General features: G+C 40.9%; 1 protein-coding gene across 1 annotated transcript in view; it reads right to left on the reverse strand.

Moving 5' to 3' along the window:
- The window catches only part of LOC124168746 (whirlin), a 521,564-nt gene that overhangs the window by 169,570 nt on the left and 339,193 nt on the right, over window positions 1-12,801 (reverse strand). Inside the window, exon 6 of the mRNA XM_046547013.1 lies at window positions 6,736-6,861. Within this exon, the coding sequence (XP_046402969.1) occupies window positions 6,736-6,861 (126 nt within the window). The remainder of the gene's footprint in view (window positions 1-6,735; window positions 6,862-12,801) is intronic.

A 12,801-nucleotide genomic window follows, 5' to 3' on the forward strand; every position in this document is an offset into this window, starting at 1 on the left:
ATGCCAACACTTCCTTTTACTTCCTTAAAATTTCGACACTGATATTTTAATTATGCAGTTTGACTATCATAGCTCCCATGATCAGTAATTGCGAATGTTAGACCGAAATAATGTTTCCTTGAATTGACTGTTAAGTGAAGCAATTTAACCAGCCATCGGCCACAAGCCATCACAATTGGGTAACATTACCCATTGATTTGTAATTCGCAATGTTTTCTCGACTTAAAAGTGTTAATATTTTCTCTTCTCTAGTCTTGTGATCACAGATCATGGAAAAGGATACAAATAGATTAGTCGTTGGTCGTTAATTTTTTCGGGTAATCGCCTTTTGAATTAATGCCTCCTCGTGACTAATTGGTTGGGCCCATCGTTTCCCAACCGATTCTTCATGGCTTGGGAATCTGGTGCGGCATTCATACTCATGTGTTGTCTGCCTTGGGTGGCAGAGGAGTCTGGGCTGAGGGGTTAGCGATCCAAAAACTGTTAGCTATAGAATTAAAATAAGAGTTGGTTGATCACTTTCTCGAATTTCATATCAAACTGAGCGTTCTCATTTTTGCAGCCAGCCAACAAAAGTAAACTGAAGATGACATATATTGTGAATCTACTGCGTCGATTTATTAAAAATAAGACTCTTACCATCGAAAATACATCAGCAGATTTACGGGATTTAAAGACGCGAAATTTTAAGTCCTTTACGGTTCGGGGGAAAAACGAATTCCCATATCTATCCGTTCGGCAAAACATCTCTCTTAATTTATCGCTTCTATCGGACCTGGAAGTATAGTGTGGCTCTAATATTATGTTCACTGTGTCGCTCTTAAAGATGTCCATTCTCAATTGTTCAAACAATCTAAGCCTAGCGCGCAGCCTCCGAGTCTTCAATGGCTCCCAGCCTAATTCGATTGACATCTTGTCACTGTGGAAAGGCTTGCACGTTCTTATTGCCACTAGAGCTGCACTGATGGCTTTAATTCTAATTTACTCCCGGTAGGTCAACCTATGCCAGATAGATCGAAGGATAGGAGCCAGATGAAAAGTAGTCCACAAGATGGCGTCAAGTAAAAAGGGCACTGTTGAAATGAACGCGGGAACTCAGCCAAATATCTCTATTCGCTGAAAGGGAGTGCATTCAAATGAGCCTCGGAAAATCATCGCTAAAATAACGCATAAGCACGAGTTAATGCTTATTAAAAGCATGAATGGTCTTGGAACGGAACATATACACTTGAGTGAACCAAATTAGAAGACAGTGACGTAGCCAGGGGAGGGGTCCTGGGGGTCCGGACCCACCCCCCCGAAATATAAAAACACAATTATTTTCCTTCATAAAAGAAAGCAGAGTATTGAAAAATCATGAATTTACAAAGTATTTATTTAACAAATGAAGGTTTTTCGATTATGAAAAGTGTCAAAATTAGTTTAAAACCCATTACTTAATACCTGTTTTTCAAAATTTCCCCCCCCCCTTGGTTTTGGACCCCCCCCCCGAACGAAATTCCTGGCTACGCCACTGTTAGAAGAGACTCCATTTTCTGCATTGGCACACATTCACGCGGTGTATTTGCGCCCTCTTTTCCTCGTCCATGTCTTACATTCACATTGGGCGTGTTCATGCACAATGCAAGGATTCCTAGGATTTGAAGAACAGTCCTTGTGGAGATGCAAATACCTTGGTGCACATTTGGCGTATGTTACAACATGGCGATAGAAAATGGCCATGGCTGTTATTAGCGCACCAATGTTTTGCCATAGCTGAACTACACAAGCGACTTAGTAAGTAGTTACGCGAAAGGGCGCATAGCATTGCTCACCTACGGTCAAACTGCCCGCGAAAAAAGAAATCGACTGTCTTCGCCGGGATTCGAACCCGGATCTCTCTGTCGCCGGTCTGATGTACTACCACCTACACCACTAAGCACCTATAAGGATATTTCAGACTGTTTTTAAGGCGAAAGGTGATTGCCCCGTCAAAATATTTTCCTTATTGGAGTGATCAGTACGGTACTATCGACGTGAAACCTTCTGTTATGTATAACGGTCACTGCATTTTTTCTGTATAGCTTATGTAAAATGACATAAGCTGGATACTGTAAGTTTTACATGTTGTAATTAATTGAAATATTATTTCTGGCAAAAACAGTCAAAATAGGATTTCTAGCCAAGGTACTAGCCTAGTCCAATGCGACTTTTCAAACCAAGATATATGCGGGTGTAAAGTAATAAATCAAATAGTAGTAATGAACAGAAACACGACCCGTCGGAGGGCATCGCCAGCGGCGAGCTGGGGGAACTAGAACGACTCATCCGCTCAGCGAGAGGAAATCGGAAAAAAAGAAAGGAGGTGGCTGAAAAAGCATAGGAGGGCGAGGGGCCGTGGTGGGGATGGAGAGTGTTCTCTGGGTGTTTGGGAACTCTGCCTTCCTAGCAGCGAGGAACTGGAGAGAATACGGACGGGAGCTACGGAGGAGTGTGTAAGATAATGCCATTTTGTGAGGTCTTTTTTTAGGTAGAAACGCGCTAACTACGTAATTCTCGGAGTTTTTAGTTTCCAGTCTGTTTAGTCTTGTTTGGGTCTAATACTAATAACACAGTCCTAAAATTTTACGGTACTACCATGTTTTTCAAGTTCTGGTGATGGAGTATCATAGATAAATATATTTGTGCGATGAATCTGAAAACTGTCTTATTTTTACTAGATTGAGTCAGAACTTTATTTTAAATTCGCCATGTGTCAATTTCTAATCTGCAATATATGGAAGAAAAACGAAAATATAAGACGCACAGTTATATGTGTGCTAACGTGTAGAATACAATGTAATGTGCACATACGAACTTTTTCTAATTATTGCATGTAATCCTTATTGTTTTCATCATTGGATATATCAGTGGGAATTATATTTTTAGTATTATGCTGATTCAAGCAAAATTATGCTGATGTAGTAAAAACGTGTCATTGCTTTTTGGGTGCGGTAGGAACGAGTGATTCGTTGTTAAATCGATAAATAAAAGTGACGGAACTATAATTAGCATAGTTAAATTATGTCGGAAATGCGTCATATTTTGACTCAGTTTTTTATATTTGGTACGCATTCCTATCCTTGAAACCATACGGAGGTAAAACACTAATTGCGGAAAGTTATCGGTTGTCATAGAAGAGCACGGTACATATATGTGACTAATGCTATCAGGGTGTTTCAAGAATTGAGGACCAGGCAACTTGAGAAGGCAGGCGTCTTGCAAAGATGGGAGGTGGACAGAAGGAGAGGGGGAGAAGCTATTCCAAAGAAACCACTTCCCATTGTTCTCAGGCAACTTGAGACTTTTACTTCACTTCTGCGAAATTTTCTCCGAGTATAGAACTCCGGGCTCTATCTATTCCCCCTCACCATTCCACTCCCATTTTGAAATTTTTACGCGGAAACTTCTTCCATGCTTAAAATGTTTAAAAATGTCAAAATTACACCGTGTTTGGTGTCATTTTCTGTAGAATTTTGTGTATAATACGAATATTTCAATCCAATATAAGATCCAATAATAATATACCTCATCATTTTCCGAAACTTGTGTATAGACACTTTTGGACCTAATAGGTAGCTAATTGTTTTGGACTCGAGAAACAGAGATTTGAAGAACGTAGTCTGAAAATGGTCAGCTGGCTAGAAATGGGGAAGGGTGAAACACGTTTCTATTTCGCATTTTTTTCGTTTCGTATTATATTCGCCAAATCCAACCTAATGTTAGCACAAGACTTCTTGGTCGTGGGACTGGTAGCATAAGACATCGGCATATCCGGGTTTGCATCCCGATAGGCCAAATGATTATTCCACATACTCTAGTAGTAAAGAATTTTGTATATATCTGTCTGACTTTAAGAGGGCGCGGAGGGGTCCAACTCCACGATGCTGAAAGGTGCTGCACTATAACCCATGGAAACCAAAGCACGTATTTGAGGTCACTGATTACTAACTTAACGTAGAAAAAATAATTTTTTTAACAATAAAAATCTGAAATCACATTCCAGTATTCTCAAAATCTTGTCACTCGAGAAGTCTGCCCACTAACGAAGATTTGTTCAATAAACTCTTGTTATGCCTACAAATTAAGGTTGATAGATATAAAGAACGATGCATATGGTTTTCTGAAAAGGAGAAATTAGCTATATGCTCTTAAAATCCTTGTTCCAGGTAACATTTAATGGCTACACGTAAGCGACGGAATAAGATGGAGAAGGGTTGGAGGTTACCCTTATGTTTAAACCATAACTTTTGCATTTGCAAACTTCTTCATGGAATCGAGCATGCCTCTTAAAGCTCAACTGAGGAAAATAACCTAAATAGCTGCTTTATCAAAGAAAATGTGGGTAAAACTGTACCGCATTCTTTACCAACTAATTAAATTTCAACTTCGGTTATATACGATCTCATTTTATTTTAAACATTTAATAAAAATAGGAAAATTATGCGTTGTTTAGTATCAAATAAAATAAATAATGCCTTGTTTTGACTGTATCCAGTTTACAGAACTGAAATAGACCTGATGATATTGGCTTAGTCATTGGAGACTGATTTTGCTTCGCAGCAGGTATCTCAAGTTCGCCCACTTTTAGACTGACCAGCGATCTCGTGCACTCCCGCACATATCGTACCTACTGTCACCGTTATTTGTAGCAGTTAGTCCAATTATTCGGAAAAAGTTCATTTTTGGGTGTGCCTTATTTTCGGGGTCTCTGGACCACCGCTCCATTTTGCAACGGGCTCGTCCAACATTTTTTCTATGACGAGCGTGCTGCGCCCGCTCCCAGCGGGCTTCCCCCGCTCTTTTCAATGCAGGTCCACAGAGGGATAGGCGCGTTTCTAATTTAAAATATAGAAAAAAGGCAGGGTCTTATGTAAAAATTTAATTGGAATGTTCACGTACTAATTGAGGTCAGAAGACCTCTTTAAACACAACTTGTAATTACACTATCCTCTGTTAAACGCACATGATGACTCATACTTACATAACAACAGGAGACTTGAATGTGGAATAAGCCGCATTTTGATAAAAGTTATTTAAAGAATGCGAGATATTGTTGCAAATGAACAAATTTATCAGTTTGTGCGCCGTTAACGTCAGGAATATTTACCGTTTTTTTAATTATTTAAAAACCAATTTTAGGAAACAATAGCAATATTTAGGAAGTAAGATATGCCGTCGCATGTTCTTTGATAAATTCTGTGCATTTTGGTACCTCATTAGTGGAGTTTGGTTGCGTATAAGTTGAGAAAAAGGTATCTATACAGTAGAAATAATATAGAAGATTGACGATTTCTACAGAGTTTAAAAAGTTAAGAAACCTACTCGAAATGTTTCGTTTTTCGATCCTTGGCCTACTTCCCCAGATACTTGTAGAAAAATATCGACGGATGAAACCATTTCGCTGGTAAGTTGATGACGTCACTGACTCTTTGCGAGCGGCCCAACACTTCGCTGCTTCTCGGCCTCCGACTCGCGTTGTTCTTGGTCATTAACACTCAAATTAAGGGGATTCTTTCCGCCAAGGGTGGTCGGGTTTCTCAGAGCGACTAAGGGTGCCTTCATAGCTCGGTGTTGCGTACCTGGGGGCATAGCCAACTCATCGCAGCAAGTTGGAGCCCTTCACAGCTCTGCGTTGTGAAAACAAATGAAAGTCAAAAAGCGTCGGCTCCTAAAAATCTGCCTGTGAGCGTATCATCTCATGATTTCGAACCAAACGCACAACTCATATGTTATTTTCTGTATTTTTACACAATTTCTTTTCTTAAAATATTCTTCTTTACTATAAATATAATTTGAAGTTAATATGGCGACCATAAAGTCGATAATCATGCATGTAGTCATGGCCCTTGCCTATGCATTATTATGGCATTTAAATTTTATTTCCTTACTCGGAATATTCGAATAATAAAAAATTGCATACACTCAGTGAGCATGAGTAACGTGGAATGTTATCAGGAATATTTATTAATGATAACTGTTGTTCAAACAGATTGTCCCAGTCATGTAATCTAAATAGTTCCAACTGAGCAGATCATGAGGGCACCATTATTAAATATCAATTGGAATTCAAACGACCGTAGTCACCAACAAGGAGCTCTCACGCTGTATTTAGATTGTGATACCGTTGACGGGTATGTGTTATGCTAATCAATGCTCCTCAGTGATTGTTATCTAATTTAGGGTTTCCATTTTTCTTATGTTTAGGAAAGATACGAAATATCTATGCTTAATTAACACTTTAAAATAATAGTAAATAATGAAATAAATAGCATTTTTCACTCCCATTAGAGCTAATCTTGCATATTTGTATTCCTAAGCTTCCCATAAACAAACACCAATTCGAAATCGTCGGCGTACTGCCGCCTTTACGCAGGGAAAATCCGACAGGTTCAGTTTTTCTGCGACGACGCAGCGAGCTGGAGACGTGACGTCATCGATTCTCAAAGACGGGCTCTGATTGGCTCGCTAGCCGCGGCGTCAACGCAACGTCGAACTTTGAAGGCACCCTAAATGGACCAGAACTTCAATGACGTCACAAGCTCATGGACGGTGGGCGGCAACTTTTTGCATTTTATCACGTTAAAGTTTTGAGAAAATGAGGAATGATTACTTTTTGACGATAACTTTTCCATCCATCTGCTGAATGGATTGTATAGTTATTTCGGGTGGTCAAGTGTACCACTCGTGTGTGGGTGTTCTAGCGATCGCTCTCACCTTGAGGCCCGACCTTTCGGCCGCCGATCCCTCGTCCACGCCCGTTACGAACACGCCGAGGCCGTATTCCGCGCCGCCTCTGATCATCAGACCAAGGCTCTGCCCGGGCTCTATGTTCAGCTCCACCTGTGTGCAGAGAATGGCGGGCCACACAACACACATCAGACTCCTTGCTCAGTCAGTAATCCATATGTATCTATTGGATCAGAGGTGGGAAAGGTGTTAAAGAAGGGATTGGCCGATAGAGGGCCCTACACACACACGAATATGCCTTCTCAGTCCAAAAGATAAATGCGCAGCCCTAATCTCTTTGAACCAGGGGCGCAGCTAGGAATTAAGGCTAGGGGGGATTTTAGGCGGAACTAATACTGGGGGTTCTGAGGGTGGAGGGTGTGGAATAACCACCAGGGTAAGCTGGGGCCATCCCCTAAAAATTTTTTCAGATAAAGAGTTCAAAATGGTGAGTTTTACGGCTTTCTGAGGGATATTTTTCAATCCTTACACTATTATATTAGCAATATTAATCCAATTAAGTAAAATGGATTAAAATTAAAAATTTCTCTGAGCTCTGGGGGGGGGGGGGGGGAGTTTATCCCCCAAAACCGCCCCCTCGCTGCGCCACTGCTTTGAACGACTACAGAACGACTGCAATTGAATGTAGCTAGGGGTGTTTTCGAAGGCTTATATCAATGGGTTTCCATTTAAGAAGACCAAGAACATGGCCATAAGGCGTTACATCTGTTGCCTCTTGCTTCGCGCGCATTTTATTCGGCGGCGCCACCAGGCAGCCGTTTCTCGTTGAGCGTGACTTACGCCATTTATCGCAGTGGAAGCAGTCTCTTTTAGTTGAAAATCGTCTCTAATGCGGTAAACGTGTGCTTCATATGATTTACGGGCTTAGTTAACTGCCGTGTGTTTCCTCGAGAAAAGTGGATACAGGTGACTGGTAACGCCGCGAGTGGCGATTTTGAAACCTGATTTCAATGTCTGGATTGCGACAACAAGTCTAGCATCGGACTCGAGAATTCTCTAATGTAATATTCGTGCCGAAAATAATCATCTTAACTTGATTCTGAGATCACTTGATGAAGAAGGGTAACGATCTCCTTTTCAACACACGAACTACTAGCGAAATATACATATATCGGTCGTCGCCGAGTTAAAATAAACGAGAATCGAAAATCCAGTATAACCCAAAGTATCAAAGATATAAACACGGTGATGACAGCTAGTTGTCTCCTTCGCTGGGGGTAGTTCGTCAATTATTTGTATGAGATCCCTGCCTTCCGACACCAGCTAAGCTATAAATCAAGGCAACTTGGCGCTGCTAGCACGATTATTACAACATTGGAAGATTCTTCAGCAGCCGACCTCAAAATGTGCCGTAATCCATCACGCTCTTAAATGAGGTTTGCCAACAGTTGCTACTGGCGACGCTGATGGCTTAGCAATCCGGATTGCAAACGGAAAATGAAATATCATTATGGCTAACTAATTAATAACCAAAGTTTTCATTCCAGACGATTTTATCAATAATATTGACATCTTTTAAATACCGTGTTCCACGATCAAATGAACTGTAATTCAGACATTGAAATTAAATGGATCGCCCTGTACTCATAGCCAAAGGATACTTTTGAAAACCAATGCCAAGTGAGAGCATTGGCTAAGGCTACAACGGGATGTAATGCATTCGTGTATTTGCCACAGCATTCAACACTGTCTCACTGCCTAAGACTCGCACCGGACGGCTTACTTGAACTATTGTTCCCGTTGCGCAGCGGTATGGTCAACGTCACAATAAAACAGGTACTCTAAACTCACTTGCCGAAAAATTTTACTCGAAATTTTCAGAGCTTTGAAAATTTTCCTTCACGAAATTAACAATAGTTCCGTTGAAATATTCAGAAAAACAAGCAACACAGCACACCGTTGTAGCAAATTTACTTTGATTTGTTGTTTTATTCTCTGATGTTTCAACGGAAACGATGGTATTTTCGTGAAAGAGTGGTTTAAGCTGCCTCGTTATCCAGTAAAATCTGACGAAATGTAGGTTTCGTAATATTTTATTGAAAAAAAGGGGTCAAAATGAGGTCAAAAGAAACTTATGCCCCTTCAATTTCCTAAGTATAGCTTCAAATTTTGATTCATCGGGAACTTGGATTATAGCACTGAGCGTTCCCAGTGATCAGAATTGCAGTAAAGACTTTTCGTTGCTGTTTCAGTCACTAACTTCCAGTGGTCTTAAGGATAATGATCCGCCATCGCCCTCAAGGTGATAATCTACTGAAGAAGATAAACAATGAAGACAAGTTTCGCCCGGTGGCGAATTATCCCCCACAGATTAATGATCCCTCGAAGGGCAATTAAGAATTCTCCAGCTTCCGTGCGGTCCATGGCTGCCTTACGATTCGGCGAATGATTTGCCCAGATGCATTCTCATGCCGTTCTATTATGTAACATTACGCAATGGGGTTGTACTGCATTTATGAATGAAAATTACCACATCTTCGAGAACCGCTGGATCTTCAAATGAATCAGTCGATGTAACATTCGTTGGTGGAGGTGACAACGATGACTCGATGGAAATGACCCGTTCCCATGGAAGCGAGCGAGGGTGGCACTTCTTGAACTTGCAACCAACTCCCGCCCCCTTTCGGCTAAATACTTGAGTATCATCCGAATTTGAGCGCGCCCTTCTTTTCCCCCAGGCGTCCGTGACTGATTGGCCCTTTATGACGGTCATCATATGACGCCATCGCTTTGCTTCCTAAGTGGGACACTGTGTCGATATTTAAGTATTTTCTCGTAAGCCGCATATAAAGGACTTCTTTTTACCAACTTCTCTTAGAACCCACTTTCACGAGAAACATAATTTTCCTTCTTAGTTTTCTTCTTCTACAATTTAAATTCCTGCCTTAGTAAATCCCATAAAATGAAATTAAAATTACGATTAAAATATATTTGACTTCGATGTGAAATGAATTTTACCGCATATTCTCAGCAGAAATAGGAAGAATACTAGAATAATACAAAAAGTCCATGTCGATTAAATTATAAACAACTTTTTTTCGGACCATCTGAGAATGTGCTTCGAATATCGATAAAAATTGACCAATAATTTTCCATAAAAATATTTATCATCTAAACGGTTTCAACACATTTCGTGTCCTAATCAGGTTACTACATCTCGAAGCATATTACTATTAAACACTCTGCGAAAAGGCATGGTATGAGGCTGAGAACGAAGGACGGCTAATATGAGGGGGAGGGGAAAGATAAGTATGGCAGAGTAGTAAGCTTCAGACAAGCACAATGACATTATAAAGGCATAACGATCATCGATGTAGTTCTGAACCCTTCTCATAGATGGCATTCCGAGCAGACCTATTTCCCGACACATTCATCCATCTCACTCCCCTCACACACCCTTTTCACACGCAAACTATACTGATAAATTAGTGCATCTCCTAAAACAGGAATTGATATTTCCGAAAAAGATTTTTCGGCTGACTAGGTAACCATCATTGCGGAGAAGAATGTGTCTTTGTCTGTCGTGGTGAGACTACACTCGGATCACATCCTGGGACCGACAGCCCGAGACACATTCTCCTCAGCGACAGTTGCCTAGCCCAACAAAAGACTCCTGGTTTTGGAAATATCGATTCCTATTTTAAGTGAATTTAGGAGATAGACTTATAAATTGTATTTCAGGAGTTCCCCCAATTTCGTACCTTACCCTTTAAATTCTTTCCCCACCCACCCCCTTCCCCTCAGCCTCTTCCCAACCCCCTACTCATCATGGGGGGTATGTAAACACGACATTTTGACTGAAGTAACCTGATGAGAATACAAAATATATTGGGACTGGTTTCGTGACAGACCTTTTTGTGGGAAATAGCCAGCTATTCGATGTAATATGTAAGAGTTTCACCACATATAGCCTGGAAAGACTCCGTATATGTTTATTTGAAACCTTGTTCTCATGAGGACATTATGGATGAAAGTTGTAAGAGATTTGTCATAAAGAGAGTCCATTGATCAGCAGTCGTAGTACGGCACCAGAAGAGTTCAAGGCGATTGGCTAAGAAGGCATATCCCTGGGAGCAACTCACTTCAAGAGGATGGAATACCTCTCGTCAGCTCTTCGGCATACAGAGTGTGTCTTTTAAGGAATGAAGTGAAATTAATTTAATGAAATTTATCAGAGATATAGCAACAAAAGTCATGTAGTTTCTAAAGTACGCTCTTCCATCAACAACTCAACTCTGCACGAGGGTTATCCACGCTTCATACTCTCCCTGGAAGTGAGCGAGAGAAACATCCTTGAGAGAATGAGTGAGTGTAAACCCCTTTGACAGCATCCAGGGTTCGGAGCTACCGGTCACCTGACAAGAAACACCATCATTACGAATATAATCTGAGGTATCAGGTAAGAAGGAGTGGAAACGGAACATAATGAAGAAGCAGGAGCAATTTCCACAGTTTTAAATTTATTGGTACTACCGGTTTCGCTTTATAGCATCATCAGGTGCCTGATGATGCTGTAAGCGAAACCGGCAGTACCAATAAATTTAAAATTGAGGAAATTGCTCCTGCTTCTTCATTACCATCATTACGATTCACAAGACCATTCATAACCTTGATCTTGCCCCAGCAGACACTTCTCCCTTCCACAAAACGCACTCAAAATGCTGGAACACGCAACCATGGATGCTGTCTCGCACGCATGCTCTGAAAGATGCTTCGGTTGTTCACTCTCAGTGAGCGTGAGAAGCGTGGAACAATCGCATTCGAAAGTGCGTTGATGGTGAAAGAGCATACTTCTGAGGCTACTAGAGGTATGCATTGATATCTCTAATGATTGTATTTGCATTGGAATCATTGTCATTGACGCACACACAGCAAGGGAAGAAAGGGAAGAGGATGGAGAACTGACTGAGTGTCAATGAGATTCATTTGAAGGCTCTGAAAAAGTCAGAAAATCAGTCCGTGCACGATATCATAATAAAATTGGAGGAGACTGAGGACATGCTTCGAAAATTTCTTGCTAAGTCTACCAAGTAAAAAGGAGAGATAGAGAGAGGAATGATGCAATGCCTACCAAGCAAAAGATATATTTAAACCACACCCGATAACTCATTATACTTTTGTTGCGAACCGCGGCTCGATGATAAAGAAATGCGGCCGACGTTTCTTCACACTTGCAGGGGACTTCTTCCGGACTACGGGATTCCGGAAATTTGCGCAAAAATGAAAACAATCATTGGCGCGGTCGTCCAAATTATGTCCAGAGGGTTTTCAGCGGTATCAGGGCACCACCAACTTCACACCTCTTCATCCCTTCTCTTGAGGAGTTGGGCTTCTGACTAATGTGTCTCCGGATCGAATCCCGGGCGAGACCTAAGGACATCTCAAGCAAAAATTCTCAAAGGTGGTCTCGGGAAAAGAACCCCCCTCACTTGTAGATAAGTGGAACCACACGCCTGTGGCCTAGTCACTACTATGCTCGTCCCTCACCTTCCCAAACTAACTCACTGATTGAGTCACTCAATGAGTGAGTGGCGATTTTCATATCTAATCCTCGAAATTTATCTGACGCAATATTATAGAAATTATTAGAATAACTTTCTGCTATCGGCCACCGGATCTCAGGTATGTCCATGCAAATCTCAAAGATTGGATCCTCAGTAAAACCCAGAAGGAACTCGGTACCAATATGCTTAAAGAATTTAACCATTGTCATCCGATTTGCAGTGATTGTTATGAAAATTATTAGGCTTTTGCACGAATGTAGCGCAAAAATAAGTCCTCAAGTTTCTCTTATCGAAAAAGTATGGCGAAGAAAATACAGCGTTTGTGAAGAAAATCCGTTTTAAAAATAATCATCATTCCGCTGTTTATTTCACAAGAAGCAAAAAATTTCATTTTTTCATTGGAGGAGACAAATATTCGTACCTATATTCACCAAAATCTGACTTAGAGGTAAAGCCTCAACTCCAGTCTAGGTTGGCGTGGAATCAGGATCCAACTACAGAGAGTGTGTGTGAAGTGATGATTACAATT

This window comes from Ischnura elegans, chromosome 12, assembly GCF_921293095.1.
Source record: "Ischnura elegans chromosome 12, ioIscEleg1.1, whole genome shotgun sequence".
NCBI classification, from domain to species: domain Eukaryota; kingdom Metazoa; phylum Arthropoda; class Insecta; order Odonata; family Coenagrionidae; genus Ischnura; species Ischnura elegans.